Source organism: Sinocyclocheilus rhinocerous, unplaced genomic scaffold, assembly GCF_001515625.1.
Source record: "Sinocyclocheilus rhinocerous isolate Xijiao unplaced genomic scaffold, SAMN03320098_v1.1 scaffold594, whole genome shotgun sequence".
Classification (NCBI taxonomy): Eukaryota; Metazoa; Chordata; class Actinopteri; order Cypriniformes; family Cyprinidae; genus Sinocyclocheilus; species Sinocyclocheilus rhinocerous.
Window position 1 is genome coordinate 2,119,792 of NW_015645059.1, and position 16,739 is coordinate 2,136,530.

A 16,739-nucleotide genomic window follows, 5' to 3' on the forward strand; every position below is an offset into this window, starting at 1 on the left:
TGGGTTAAATGCAGAGCACTAATTCCTAGTATGGGTCACCATACTTGGCCACATGTCACTTTCACTTTCACTTTCATATATATATATATATATATATATATATATGAACTAAGATGAGTGACAGCTTTTTAGTGATTATGAGCACTCTTTGCGCCATAACAACGGACACCTGTATATATATATATACATATACATAATCGCTAAAAAGCTGTCACTCATCTCAGTTCATCGCAATCTCACAAAGATATGTTACAAAGATATGTTATTATCAATAAAGTTCTCTACGCTGCACAACGCATCAACACATTTATTATAATGAGATGATTCGTGCTGAACACAATACCGGAACAAAAACTCCGGTGATTTCAGCGGTGAGTGGATTCAACAGATTTGTCCGTGATTGGCTACATTGCTCAACGCTGCAAAAAAAACATTGACATAGAAATCGATCTCCAGAGCGCAAACCATAACGCACTGGATAGTTTGCCAAATATTCAATAAAATCCCATTAATACAGCTTTAACTGAGGGTGCTTTTGATTTCGTTTGAGGGTGCTCTAGCACCCCGTAAAACCGGGCCTGTGTTTACTACTGTGTGTGCACTTGGATTGGTTAAATTCAGAGCACAAATTCAGAGTATGGGTCACCATACTTGGCCACACTTCACTTTCACTTTCATATTGTGGTTACCTTGCATGAGTTGTGTGGGCCTGGTAACAGGAACTCCATCAAGTGAACACAGGTGCCCGCATGGGTCAAGAGTGATGACCCCTCCTCTGTTCTCAATCCTGCAGTGTTCTGCTTCAATGCCGGGACCCTCAATAGCAATGTCCTGAGGTACAGGGGCATCGTCACGGCCTATGCGTGTTATTCCTGTAATAAAAAGCAATTCAATTTGTAACTGTAGTGTAAGTGCAAGCTTTCAGTGCCGCTGTGAGTTTGATTTAAATTAATGTTGACTGCAAGAAATGTAAGACTGTAAATACATATGTCTGCAGTGTGGTTATCTATATTTAATCAGTTCATCCATAAATCCTGCATATTGTGCTGCTGTTAGTTCAGCCGTAAGGTTTATTCAGTGCCAAAAAATTCTCACCAACTCTGAGGCTTTACATTTTTACCCCCTGGGGGCTTTTTTAAATTGAATTTTGATGAAAATGTACACTTGAAGTAGGCTTTTAAAGTTGTCGGTGATTTACAAGCAATGTTAAGGTAAACCGTGGCTAGGGCTCCAGACTAAATATTATTAAGGACAAATATTCGAAGGGTTTATTTTGGGTATATTTAGTATAAATTTAGTTTGAAATGGTATTCATGGTACTCAGTCTTACAAAAACGTTCACATCAATATACTATACAAAAAATAACCAATACTAATAATTTATTTCAATAAATTTTTTAATGAATTGCTAATAATAATTAAATAATTCTTCATAATAATTTCAATAAAACTGTGTTGTGAATATATATTTTAATTACATGGTGCCATATGAACAACCAGTCAGTAAATGAACTCAAATCTATCACAGCAACAGATCATTTTGAATCAGACATAACTATAAAATGACTCCGTTAGGGAGTCATTTGTGAACTATTTGTTACTTGTGAAGAAACGCTTCTGAATGATTTTAACCTATGAGTTTGAAACAATTTTGTGATTTTTTTTTTTATGACTGATTCAAAAGAATCAGTTCATAGGAGTCATTTCTTCGTGAATTGGACTCTACGGCTCACGCTTGTGTGTTTGTTGAATGCAGGAAACCCTTGTTTGCGCTCTTGACATTTGACAAAAATGCATCCAAAGTCATCAGGATTGTCGCCAGTGACAAAATGATTTAAATTATCATAAATTGTTTTTTTAATTGTTTTTTTTCTCCTTCTTAATTTTTGCCAATTTTAGTCACAGTTTGGAGACTTGTTGCTGGCATGGAGATGTAACTGTTCCAAGGAATGGTGTGTGTGTTTCTGTTTTACATTCCCACTCTTCTCTGGCCTCTGCTAGATCACACACTCAGCCAGTGACGCAAATCACCCCCTTACAGCTTTACTTCATCACTTCACAGTCTATTACTAACGAATATGGTCAAATATTTGCTCTTTTTATATCAAAACATAATTAGACTGCCTTGAAATAGCAAGTTTAAATCAGTCTTTGTGTGTGTTCAGTACTATGGCGGTACTGTAATACTTGTGACTTTATTACTCCGTCCCACTGGGAGGAAGTCAGCTTGACTCCTTGTCCTGTCTCTATTCTGATAGGTTGCACACTTCATTTCCTGCACCATTCTCAGATTGCATTCCAGCGTTTACCATGGTGACTGTGATAAGAGGGGCGAGGAATGAGCAAGGGCCATATGCACAGACGTGGTGTCATCAGAACAAGTCTGACACCTGTGTGTAATCAGACACAGGTGGACCCTTCTTATTGCTTCTTTAAGGTAAAGATTAAATAAGATGCACCGGGTTCCGGCTTTACATGCCATCCTTCCACCCTCTTCCTCTATGATAACCTAAGTGCACTAACAATAAAAGCCACATGCATCCACTGTTTCATGAAGGCACACATAGATAGAGGGGCTTATTTACAGATCTATTCTTTGCAGGCTATTGTTCATGGTTATTTGGGTTTGTGTGTGAGGGAGGGAGATCGGGAGATAGATAGACAGACTCAAACAGAGAGAAAAAAAAGCACATACCCTCCTTTAGAGGTAGTAGAGTTATGGCTACACTGAGTCTTCCGCTGCCCAGGCTGACCAGGTGAGGGGTCGCAGTTTGTACCTTCAGTCCTTTTCCTGTGTCAATCAGGTCCAGTGGTGGACTCTGAAACAGTGCATTACAGCTCATTAATAGTTCCTACCTCAAAGAACAGAAGAACAAATGGTCCACTAACCTTAGGAGAACCGAGTCTCTGATCTGACTCTAGTTCGAGGACACTCGCCGGGGAGTTTGGCTCTGTATCCTGTACCACACAAGAAGAACAAAGAGCTGATATGTTTAAACATATACATACTTGTTGTATAATCATCAAAGGGCTTTACAGACTTAACTTCTCAGAAAATATGACGTGTACTTAACCGAAATATTTAACTTATACTTAAAATTATTCTAACATTTTTATTCACTTATTTTCACCGTTTCTTAAAGGGGTCATATGATGCTGCTAAAAAGAACATTATTTTGTGTATTTCGTGTAATGAAATGTGTTTATGCGGTTTAAGGTTCAAAAAACACATTATTGCACAAATACAAATTTAGCTGGTAAGATTTTGTAACGTTTTTGAAAGAAGTCTCTTACGCTCACCAAGGCTGCATTTATTTGATCAAAAATACAGTAAAAGCAGTAAAATTGTGAAATATTATTTCCATTTAAATTTAAAGTTTTCTATTTCAATATATTTTAAAATGTAATTTATTTCTCTGATGGCAAATATGATTTTTTAGCAGCCATTACTCTAGTATTCAGTATCACATGATCCTTCAGAATCATTCTAATATGCTGATTTGGCACTCAAAACATTTCATAATATTATCAGTTTAAATTTGATGTTCTGCTAAATATTTTTGTGGAAACTGTGCTACATTTTTTCAGGATTCTTTAACAACAATTTATTTGAAGTGGAAATCTTTTGTAACATTATAAATGCCTTTAATATTTTTTTGTAAATAATGAGATACATTTGTGGATTCATAACACCTGCAATACAGTGCATGAGTACTTAAATTCTATTTTATATTGTGCTTTTTTTTTTTTTTTTTAGAGACAAACAGTGCCTGTCAATCTTCAGCATTCATTGTATGGAAAAGAGCAGAAAGAACATTGAATTCCTTCTTTTGTGTTCCAGAATTAATACTTTAGAAGAAGGTAAAGTAAATAAAGACAAGAATGCAATTTTAGGGTTAACTAACCCCTTAAAATAACCCTAATAAGTTCTAATCAATTGTCCTTCCACTATGTCTGTATGATGTTTAGAAAATTATACTTTATTTACTCCAACATGATGGTTTAGATCATGTAAAGCCAACATTAGCAAACAATTGCTGGTTATCTATCAGTTCTAGCTTGAACACCATTGAGTGAATACAGATAAGAAAAAAGCTATTATGTTTAATGGCACTCCAGTAACAAGATAGGTACAGCAAAGACACTCACAATCAAGCCCCTGAAGGCCATAAACATCAGAGCGAACATACTCACAATCTAATCCAGCAGCCACACGTAACATAGGTTGGAATGTTTGTGAAAACAATCCCAAAGGAGCAAAAAACAGGAATGTGGGAGGAAAAGGCAGGAATGTTCCATGCCTATTATTTCCCACAAGTCACTGGGAGTGTTTGGTATACCATGCCAATGGAGATATGGTGAGAAATGGCCTTTGCTTTGGTCCTGCCATCCCAGATTTGCAGTTACCATAGAGAGGGGCTTATGTACATTTCTGCTGACCCTGCTCAGATTCATACATATACATAGAGAGAGATGTAGCGAAAAGTATTTGGACACTTAAGACTCTAGAGTTAAACTCTAATAATTTCATTCCATTAGAAACCCAAAATATCAAACCATGTGGTTACAAATGCTAAATGCTGTTGGACTGCAGAACTAGTTCCAATATGATTTTTAGTGAAGTCAGTTTGACTCAATTTAGGACCTTTTTGTGTTGTGTTTCTTGAGTGTCCACATACTTTTTTTGGGTTCTCCAGACCTGAAAGCAGGAATTGCATGTGCCATCTGACCATTACCGCCTCACGCTGTTCCCGTTTCCTCAGATACAAAACTGACTTCCTGAATGAGGTCACTGCTGTTCAAACACCCTCATTTCCAATCCACACGCCAGGGTCCAATCAGAGTGCACCTACAACCATGATTCTATACTACTGTTTGCCATGATAGTAACATGTTAGCAGTGCAGTTATGCTTGTACGTTTATACACTCGGAATCTGTAAGTTTTATATTTAAAAGTGATCATAAAAACGTTTTATTTTATTTTATTTATTTATTTTATTTAGCACTGCCCTAATATATGTGATAAAACATTTACTAAACAAACACACAAGGAATGGGAAATATGTACAACTTTTTAGGCCTGCTTAAGTGCACCATTTTTAAAAAGTTTGAGCTAAGTTTTTTTTTAATGCTTTTGAACGAAGCATATTTTGCTTACCAAGGCTGCAATTATTTAATCAAAAATAGGTATTATATAAATATTATAATATTATTACAATTTAAAATAATTAAAAACAATTTAATAAAACAATTTATTTGAAATAGAATATTTTGTAACGTTATAAATATGTATTTTTGTCACTTTCGATCAATTGAATGCAACCTTGTTTAATAAAAGTAATAATTTTTTTTTTTTTTTTAATTACTAACCCCAAACTTTTTAATTATAGTGTATTTAGATAAGGTAAACTCACTTGATTTAAAGTGAACAGAAATTAAACAGCACTGCATTAAATTCAAACTGAGGATAATTTACTTATGTAAAAAAAGTTCAACTTTAAGTTCTTTAAGTCCTTTTAGATATTTAAGACCCTAAGTTCATGTCTGGCCACATCCCAAGAGGGCACTTGACAATAACATGACCTACTTTACAGCTCAACAACAATTGCACATGAACCATAAACCCCTTCCTCAACTTTCTTTGCCCTCTTTCCTGACAGGTAGACAAGCGTGTCCCTGCAGGAATGTCCCAGTGTTTTGCTTCTGAGAGCTACTTTGGTATGTCACCCCAGGATCAAAATACCATCTACATTCCTCTCTAGCACCTCTCCATCCAATCAGCTCTTGGGATTATAGATGTGGGCAACTGTGGGGCGATAAGGGCAGGTTTGCTGTTTAAACACTGGCTGATCTTTGTTAGATGACCCTGACTATGGCTTTAGTCATCAAGACCTCTTTATTCAGGTGGAAGCTGCAATGTTCAGGCATGTTCAGACATCTACAGAAAACAAAGAAGCCAGACTGTTCATAAAGACTGCGGAGGGTCATTTACATGCAGGAAAGAAATCAAATGGGGGAAGGAAGAGGGGGAGAGTGTTAATTTGAAAACAACATTTATTTTATGAGCCACTGAGACAGGATGAAAGATAAGACTGTGGAGACAGACTCGGAGAGAAAGACAGGAGTGTTACAAGGACATTGAGACTTTAGATCTATGATGAAGAAACAGAAGAAGCAGGCAAAGCCAGAATTTGACACAAAGGGCTTTTTGAGTCCTTGTGATTTATGCAAGACATGATGTGGGAGAACATTCCTGACAACTCCATCGACTCATGTGCTGTAATGCACATGGATGATCAAAGAAGGATCACACATTCAAGTCTCACCCAGAGTTGCAGGACGGGTGGTGACAGCCACACACAAGGTTAGCATTTCGGCAGACGGGTGGGAGATTTAAAAAGGGAAACGGTCTGTCAACCTCCCCCTGTTTTCATTCCTTTCCCTCATCAGATCTAACAAGAACACTGGTAGAAACACGGTCGCTTTCCAGGTCATTTCCAAATGCGTTTGGCGTAGGCTGATCTTGGTTGTGATGGTTGGGTTCCTCTTTCATATGCGCTGTGTTTGGAATGGAATACTAGCTTACTATTTACTGTGTACTGCCACCCTTAAAAATACAATTCTTTATTGTCAACTATGGTCCCATAGAGAACCTTTAACATTCATGAAATCTTTATTCACTGAAAGGTCCTTTGGGGTGAATAGTTCTTAAAAGAACCATATATAAATTGATCTTCTATGGTTCTTCTGTGAGAATCCCTTTTTGGAACCTTTATTTTAAGGGCTCTGATATTATTTATTCATTGTAGGCATTATAGTACAATCCAAATTTCAAATATTAGCATGCTACATTGTTGTCACATGACCTCATCACAGGTGAGCTCTGTTGTATATGGTACATTTTGGCAAATGTATTGCATGCAGTGCATACATACTGCTGGAATAGTACAGCAATATTTAGCGCCACAGCAAAATAAATCAGTAGTGATATGATGTCTTCACAGACTAAATGCAAAAACAAAATACAATGTGAGCCAGCTCGATTCACTAAACAAGTAACTCTTATGAACCAGTTCTTTTTAGTGAATCAACAACATGCAGCAACATAGTCTGATTCATGAACAAATGACCCTTATCAGCCTGTTCTTTTAAGTGAATCAAAATTATACAGTGCAACCAATGTAGTCTGATTCCTGGAAAAATGACTCTTGTGAGCAAGTCATTTTTAGTGACTCTAAATTGTACATCGTGTCCAGTGTAGTCTGATTCACCTTACGAGCCTGTTCTTTTAAATGAATCAAAATTGTAAGTGTAGTCTGATTCCTGAAATAATGGTTCTATTTACTGAATAAGTGAACTACAATTGTACAGTGCAACCTGTGTAGTCCGAATGACCCTTTTTAGTGAATCAGAAATGCACATCGCAAAAAGTGTATCCTGATTCATGAACAAATTACTCTCTTGAGCTGGTTCTTTTTATTGAGTGAAAAACATGCAGCACAACCAGTATAGTCTGATTCCTGAATTAATTACTCTTGTGAGCTGATTCTTTTAATAATTCAAAAAGCAACTAACCGCTTTAATAGGATTCAGTCTGACAGTCCCTCGTTGAGCGGCTACTGAATCAACATCTGACTCACTAAACTGATTGTTATAATTATTTTCAGTGATGTCCATGTCGAAATGAAGCTTTCAGATTTGCAACGATCTCTAACATAGAATAAATGAAGGGATATTCATACATAGCCTTAGATACAAGAAATGTCATGAATGCAGGCTTTGTGTTGGCTCTGAAATTATAGTGCCATGTTAAAGAGATACTTTGACATGTTTGCCTTTTATTAGGGGTCATCATCTTTTGATTAAAGGTCACGCACTCGCCTCTTTAACAATATCAGCATAGAAAACCCATCTGATCTCTCAAAGGTGGCGAAGCAGCGCTGCTTATTTAGTCCAGTCTGTCACATGTGACAATGATCTCATTGTGCCTGGACCTCAGCTTAATATGGGATTCCCTTCATGGCATGCAGCTCATTTACGAAGGGTTGAAGCAGCCCCCTTGCTTCCCCTGGACACACTTAATGATGCGAGATCTTTTAGGTAGACAAACCCCTCTCTGTTCTGAGTTTCCTTTCCCCTGGACGCACTTAATGATGCGAGATCTTTTAGGTAGAAAAACCCCTCTCTGTTCTGAGTTTCCTCCCCTTCTAGTCTTTCACTGACTATCAGGCCACTGAAAATCATTATGTTGCATTAGGAGGGTGATATTAATGTTGTTATGTTTAAAAATAACAACAGTTAACTATAAAGACCACAATTGCGACAGCAATTTGGAAGATTTTGTAGAGGTAGGGCGAATGTGACTTGCAGATATAAATTGCTTTTCAATAAAAAGACGTGAGGAACTGAATAAATAATTGGTCTAATGCAAGATTTCAAAAATTGTCTGTAAAAATATATTAAGACCTTTTAAATCATTAGCCTCAAATTCCAAAGTTAACAAATGAAAGAGTGTGGAATGTTGTTACAGCTGCATCTGGCTACAGGAATAAGAACGTAAGGAAATCCACATTAGGCTGCAAAACCTTGCGTAATATTATTCTATCAGTATTCCTCTAAAGCTCTTTTAATTTCTTTTACACATAAAGCCAATTTAAACAGTCAGTCTATTTGAAAACTTGTTGAATTTTCTACATTGTACAAGTTAATGTTTTAACAAAATGTTGACATTAACACTCACTACACTAAAACCACTTGTTTAATTATTAACAGTACATAATATCATTTTATATATGAAATTTTATATAGAAATTTGTGTTTAAAGATGAAAGTAATGTACTATATTTCTTTCAATAATATTTAATTGTATATATTTTGTATTTTAATTAAGAAACATTTAATTCTATAAAATACTACAAATTTTAGGAATATATTTTTTCCAGACATAATTACTTTTATTACGTTTTGCATTTGGATATATATTTAGACATTATCAAAGACTACTTCAGTGTAAGACAATTTAGACTTTTCTAATCATCTGATTTGTGTACATATAGCAAGTGCCACAAAAGTCATACCAAAAGTTTCATACCATTGAGATGAAGTAAAAAATTGTACAAATTCAGAACATAAAATGTCACCAGATGGTTAAAAATGTTCTTTATTGGCATCCATAGTTCCATGTAGACTCTTTAACATTCATGGAACATTTCCATTCCACAAAAGGTTCTTAGATTTTTAAAATGTTCTTCACACTAAGAACACAAAGAATTCTTTTCAAAACTGCGTACTCTTTGGAGAACTCACAATGGTTCTTATATGGCATCACTGTGAAAACCCCCATATGGAACCAAGAGTGTATGTTTGGTCCACAGTAAATCAACTAACTTTGAGGTGTTTTTGAATACAAACAAACCTCATGCAGATGTTTTTTTTCTTGCTGCCATGGTTATACTGATTGCAAGCAACATTTAATTCTATAAAATACTACAAATTTTAGGAATATATTTTTTCCAGACATAATTACTTTTATTACGTTTTGCATTTGGATATATATTTAGACATTATCAAAGACTACTTCAGTGTAAGACAATTTAGACTTTTCTAATCATCTGATTTGTGTACATATAGCAAGTGCCACAAAAGTCATACCAAAAGTTTCATACCATTGAGATGAAGTAAAAAATTGTACAAATTCAGAACATAAAATGTCACCAGATGGTTAAAAATGTTCTTTATTGGCATCCATAGTTCCATGTAGACTCTTTAACATTCATGGAACATTTCCATTCCACAAAAGGTTCTTAGATTTTTAAAATGTTCTTCACACTAAGAACACAAAGAATTCTTTTCAAAACTGCGTACTCTTTGGAGAACTCACAATGGTTCTTATATGGCATCACTGTGAAAACCCCCATATGGAACCAAGAGTGTATGTTTGGTCCACAGTAAATCAACTAACTTTGAGGTGTTTTTGAATACAAACAAACCTCATGCAGATGTTTTTTTTCTTGCTGCCATGGTTATACTGATTGCCAGAATCGTCACTCAGCACAAGTGATTACTGTCTTTGTAACATCTGAACCATCAACAACCGTCAGCTTAACACACCTAAAACCAATTGTGTGTTGAGTGGCATGTCCACTCTTTTCACAACTATAGCATGTTTTTCACTTATAGCATCTAGCATCCCTCTCTGTGTCTGTCCACAACATGTTTATTTCTTTTCATCCCCTCACACTGACTCATGAAATAATTGCTGCTCTTATGCATGTAACTATAACAATTGTGCTCTGAGTGTCATAGACTGTTACTTTACAACCAAAACATCTGGTTTGAGGGTTCTAATGCTGTTGTTTGTGCACAGATGGGTCGTTTAAGTCAAATAAAACAAAAACAATGCACAAAAAAACACAATATGAACCTCAAATCGTTTGTTTGGTTCAGTTTGATTATTCTTTGTTCAATCAGGTACCTCACAACACTAGTTCCTTACCTGTTTGCTTTCAGATTGTTTTAAAAATGGGCTATTTCATTGTCTCTGGTGTTTGATGTTAACTGTATGATGCCTATCTCTCAGTTCAGAGTCATGATTCAGTGCCAATGATGAATTCAACAGACAAAACACATCTAGACCCATGCCATGACTTGTGCCAAGAGTCGATCATAGATTAAGTTAAATAAATACTGCAGCCAAAATAAACCTTATCAATCATATTTATCAGTATTTAACTTACAAAACATTAGACATAAGCTAACAATTAGGGACACTTTTAAAAAGAACATGATTTCAGTTCATTTTGTATTTACATGAATCATTTGTTTAGTTTTTCTTTGAGAAGACTGAAAGTTTTAACATTATGATAGAAAAAGAGGAATTTCAGGTGTCATAACCAAACTAATCAGCATTTGTGATTTTTAATTGAGAAATCTAATACTTGTTTTTATAAGTTTTATAAGTTTTGTGTTAGTGAGTCCAGCTTGATGAAAATGTCATTATCATCACATGTCACTATCATCACATGGAATATTAAAAACCCACACTATCCCATATGCCGTATGTGTAGAAATATATTACCATATAAATCATATAGATTGAAAGATATTGATCTTCCAATATTTTAACTAAATATCCCTAATTAAAGATTTACCCAGTTTGTATATAGTCAGAGACACCGTGCGCTTATTTCGAGTTACTAAAAGAACAGCTTTCTACTAAATAGCCTAAGTTTTATTTTAAGGACTATTTTGTGTAAAACGGGAAAAAGTCTCACCATTGCTGAAACGATGTCTGTCATCTTGAATGGCAGCTCCAAAGACACTTATACTGAAGGTGCGTATAGCGCTCTTCCGCAAATATCCTGCGTGCTTCCAAACGACAGAAAGAAAAGAAGATCAAGCCTATTCAATATTTCCCTTTCGTTGTAAACTTCAAAAGCTCCGCCGAACGTTATTGATAAAACTGAAAACAAGGACTCTGTTACAAATAATTATTTTTCAAAGAAATTAAGCAAGTCCCGTGGCTCTTTGGTGACTTCAATGCGCTGTCCTGTCGCTCTTGGCCAGCGGCGACTCCGCTGTGCTGTGGAATGCGCAACAGCTGGAACTAGACCGTGCGCTGAAGTGCGCATGCGCACTGGAGCTAGCCGCGCGTGCAGTTCAGCCAGCATTGACAGCTCACTGGTTCTTGTGACATACATGGGTCAAAACATTCACCCGCCTTTAGTTTTTAAAAGCAACAGTTTGAAATTAACCAGAAATATTGATAGAATGTTACACAATATTTCATCTTCACTTTATTTGATCAAAATGTTGACATTAACATAGGTATAGCCTAGAAGTACATAAAACGTGTGTATATATATATATATATATATTTATTTAATTAATTAATTATATATTTCTAGGTTTATTTGTTATGTGTCATTTTTATGGCTTATGTCATATTTTCTGCTTTGCTGTGAGCAAAGCATGCATTAATTTATCACTTATTCCTTATTTATTTCTTTTAGTCTCTTGCAGTGTCGTTCCTCACCTTCATCTTTATTCTGCATCAAGGGAATTGTGAGTATATTATTGTTTAATAGTTTGTATAATATGAATGTATAATGCAATTCTTCCATCTTTATTTGACCCTCTATCTCTAGCACTCTCTATTCTAATTCTATTCTTTAAAAAAAACTTGCCCCTTTTAGACTTGCACTCTATTCATTTACTAACTGCTTGTTTTCTTTAAAAAAAACACTAACTTTTTTTGCAAGTTTACTTGGCCAATTCTTGAATTTTGATTTTTGAATATATCAAATACCAAAAAGAGAATTTCCTCCTCTCACTGATTAAGCTGTCAACTAAAAATATACACAGTGAAACATTTGTTTATTTAACATACACAGTCTACAACGTGTGTCATAAATTCACATCCACCGCCGTTCACACCCAACATCCAGTTTGTGATTTGAGGTCAAGTGTGGCTGAAATCTTTTGGTAAACAGGATGCCCCAGCGCACGCTCCTCCAGTTTTCTTTATCTCCGAAACAAGACGAATGCCATTTACCAAATAAATAATTCAATAGTGTAACTGATGCTGTTATTTCTAAAAAAAAAAAAAAAAGAGCTTGGGATCACCTGCGCTGTGCATGTATGTTTGCCTAAAATGCCATCAAAATGCGTCATTACTTTTTATAGTTCCTAAATGAGCTGGAAAAACAGAGGGAATGGAGAGCTGGATGAACTTTGGTCAGTTCACAGATGGCCTGTGTTCCCCATACAGCCTCCCTTCACCCTGGAGACCAGGGGAACCCAGCAGAACCCTCAAACAAAGAGACAGAAGCTACGAGCGTTAAGCCAGTTACAAAAAACACTGGAAGAAGTCCATGGAAGTCCACTGTACCCACAAGGCCACAGCGGCGTATAATTACACTGCAGTTAGTGTCCCTTTATATAAGTAGCATTGCTGCCGACATTAAAAAAAAACACAACCCCTGACATTCTTTCAGGACCTGGAATGAAATAAATAGTGGGAGTGAACAAAAGGAGAGGCGGGAGTGTGAAAGAAAGGATGGAGAGAAGGAATTTTGTTTGTTAAGGTCTTATAAAGACCACTGGTGCACACTTTCATGGAAAGAACAAAGAATGTGATAGTTTCAAAATGCAGCTGGCCAGGTCTCTATGTCTTGAGCTTCTCAAAAATTTGGCAAGATGTTTTTTAAGGCTTGGTGTTACATGTCAAATCACTGATATAAAGTCCAAACGTCTGACCACTAAAATTCCACTAATTTTTGGAACTGATTGATCATAGGCCTCATTGATCTGAACTGACGCACCTTCTGAGCCAAAATTATCCACAAATAATGCTTTTTTCACTCCTAAACTGAGGTGCATACGCTCAGATCAATGAGGCCTGTGATCAACCCATTCCAAAAAGAAATATAAATCCTGTACAATTTGAAAGAAAACAAGTTGACTAAAAGATTGAATCCAAGATTTGGTGATAATATAGCATAATGAGAGATTTACAAGCAATCGTTTTTGACCAGAACACCAAATAAAGCACTGCACAAGGGTTACACATGGGCAGGATTTTCAGGATTTTGGAACCTTTAAAACACAGTAACATGATTATGAAAAATTAATAAGAATGATTTAATATTTTGCATTATTTCTAGGTCACCAATCAAATTAGCAAATGTATGACATCATGCATGTGACTCCTTTGTACAGACAGTCAGATGTTCTTGCTTCTGTTGAAGCTCATTAGATTATCTCAAATCAAGCTGGAGAACATGATCATCAGATTTTTCAGAAATGTATGGGTTTCAGAGACTTTCAATGTAACTTTTCACTCACATTGCTATGCTTATAATTTATAATGAAATAAAAAAATAAATGAGAAAAATGCAGTGGAATGCGCAACAGCTGGAACTAGACCGTGCGCTGAAGTGCGCATGCGCACTGGAGCTAGCCGCGCGTGCAGTTCAGCCAGCATTGACAGCTCACTGGTTCTTGTGACATACATGGGTCAAAACATTCACCCGCCTTTAGTTTTTAAAAGCAACAGTTTGAAATTAACCAGAAATATTGATAGAATGTTACACAATATTTCATCTTCACTTTATTTGATCAAAATGTTGACATTAACATAGGTATAGCCTAGAAGTACATAAAACGTGTGTATATATATATATATATATATTTATTTAATTAATTAATTATATATTTCTAGGTTTATTTGTTATGTGTCATTTTTATGGCTTATGTCATATTTTCTGCTTTGCTGTGAGCAAAGCATGCATTAATTTATCACTTATTCCTTATTTATTTCTTTTAGTCTCTTGCAGTGTCGTTCCTCACCTTCATCTTTATTCTGCATCAAGGGAATTGTGAGTATATTATTGTTTAATAGTTTGTATAATATGAATGTATAATGCAATTCTTCCATCTTTATTTGACCCTCTATCTCTAGCACTCTCTATTCTAATTCTATTCTTTAAAAAAAACTTGCCCCTTTTAGACTTGCACTCTATTCATTTACTAACTGCTTGTTTTCTTTAAAAAAAACACTAACTTTTTTTGCAAGTTTACTTGGCCAATTCTTGAATTTTGATTTTTGAATATATCAAATACCAAAAAGAGAATTTCCTCCTCTCACTGATTAAGCTGTCAACTAAAAATATACACAGTGAAACATTTGTTTATTTAACATACACAGTCTACAACGTGTGTCATAAATTCACATCCACCGCCGTTCACACCCAACATCCAGTTTGTGATTTGAGGTCAAGTGTGGCTGAAATCTTTTGGTAAACAGGATGCCCCAGCGCACGCTCCTCCAGTTTTCTTTATCTCCGAAACAAGACGAATGCCATTTACCAAATAAATAATTCAATAGTGTAACTGATGCTGTTATTTCTAAAAAAAAAAAAAAAAGAGCTTGGGATCACCTGCGCTGTGCATGTATGTTTGCCTAAAATGCCATCAAAATGCGTCATTACTTTTTATAGTTCCTAAATGAGCTGGAAAAACAGAGGGAATGGAGAGCTGGATGAACTTTGGTCAGTTCACAGATGGCCTGTGTTCCCCATACAGCCTCCCTTCACCCTGGAGACCAGGGGAACCCAGCAGAACCCTCAAACAAAGAGACAGAAGCTACGAGCGTTAAGCCAGTTACAAAAAACACTGGAAGAAGTCCATGGAAGTCCACTGTACCCACAAGGCCACAGCGGCGTATAATTACACTGCAGTTAGTGTCCCTTTATATAAGTAGCATTGCTGCCGACATTAAAAAAAAACACAACCCCTGACATTCTTTCAGGACCTGGAATGAAATAAATAGTGGGAGTGAACAAAAGGAGAGGCGGGAGTGTGAAAGAAAGGATGGAGAGAAGGAATTTTGTTTGTTAAGGTCTTATAAAGACCACTGGTGCACACTTTCATGGAAAGAACAAAGAATGTGATAGTTTCAAAATGCAGCTGGCCAGGTCTCTATGTCTTGAGCTTCTCAAAAATTTGGCAAGATGTTTTTTAAGGCTTGGTGTTACATGTCAAATCACTGATATAAAGTCCAAACGTCTGACCACTAAAATTCCACTAATTTTTGGAACTGATTGATCATAGGCCTCATTGATCTGAACTGACGCACCTTCTGAGCCAAAATTATCCACAAATAATGCTTTTTTCACTCCTAAACTGAGGTGCATACGCTCAGATCAATGAGGCCTGTGATCAACCCATTCCAAAAAGAAATATAAATCCTGTACAATTTGAAAGAAAACAAGTTGACTAAAAGATTGAATCCAAGATTTGGTGATAATATAGCATAATGAGAGATTTACAAGCAATCGTTTTTGACCAGAACACCAAATAAAGCACTGCACAAGGGTTACACATGGGCAGGATTTTCAGGATTTTGGAACCTTTAAAACACAGTAACATGATTATGAAAAATTAATAAGAATGATTTAATATTTTGCATTATTTCTAGGTCACCAATCAAATTAGCAAATGTATGACATCATGCATGTGACTCCTTTGTACAGACAGTCAGATGTTCTTGCTTCTGTTGAAGCTCATTAGATTATCTCAAATCAAGCTGGAGAACATGATCATCAGATTTTTCAGAAATGTATGGGTTTCAGAGACTTTCAATGTAACTTTTCACTCACATTGCTATGCTTATAATTTATAATGAAATAAAAAAATAAATGAGAAAAATGCAAATGCATAGAGCGTTTGCAGTATACTTTTGGACCCTACGATGTCTTCTGATTCAAAATTTGGCTGCATTTTTCATTTGAAATTCACGATCAATATCCAAACTGAAAAACTGAAGGGGAAACATTCCCTTTACGATAACGGCGGTGAACAAAAACTGTGATTTTAAAGCCAAAGAGAAAGAGAGCAGCTGTGCTGATTAGATCTGTCTCTATTTTCTTTCTCTCTTCCTAAATACCTTCATGCTTTGAGCACGTAATTGTTTCTTTATTGGATTCAAATGCTCTGTGTGGACTCGTTCACATGCTCCTGATCATTATCTGATGGCTTTCCCATCCCAGAGACCACAGAAAACACTCACTGGAATGTGGACATGGTCACAGGGAATTGCAGGTGTGGAAGATCTTGCGCTCTGAAGGGCCCTTGATGTTCAGACACTCGCATTGTTTCTGTGAATACTGGTAAGAACATTTTTTTTTTAAATACTGAAGAGCAATAAAGTAAGCTGAGATTTAGAGAAAAAAAATAT

At 35.8% G+C, this 16,739-nt stretch overlaps 1 protein-coding gene across 1 annotated transcript in view; it reads right to left on the minus strand.

The window, feature by feature from the left end:
* The window catches only part of LOC107705183 (pleckstrin homology-like domain family B member 2), a 48,455-nt gene extending 36,890 nt beyond the window's left edge, over window positions 1-11,565 (minus strand). Inside the window, exons 1-4 of the mRNA XM_016508363.1 lie at window positions 11,275-11,565; window positions 2,890-2,958; window positions 2,696-2,819; window positions 690-872 (exon numbers count right to left, since the gene is read on the minus strand). Of these exons, the coding sequence (XP_016363849.1) occupies window positions 690-872; window positions 2,696-2,819; window positions 2,890-2,958; window positions 11,275-11,298 (400 nt within the window). The 5' untranslated portion in view covers window positions 11,299-11,565. The remainder of the gene's footprint in view (window positions 1-689; window positions 873-2,695; window positions 2,820-2,889; window positions 2,959-11,274) is intronic.
* Between the last annotated feature and the right edge of the window lie 5,174 nt (window positions 11,566-16,739).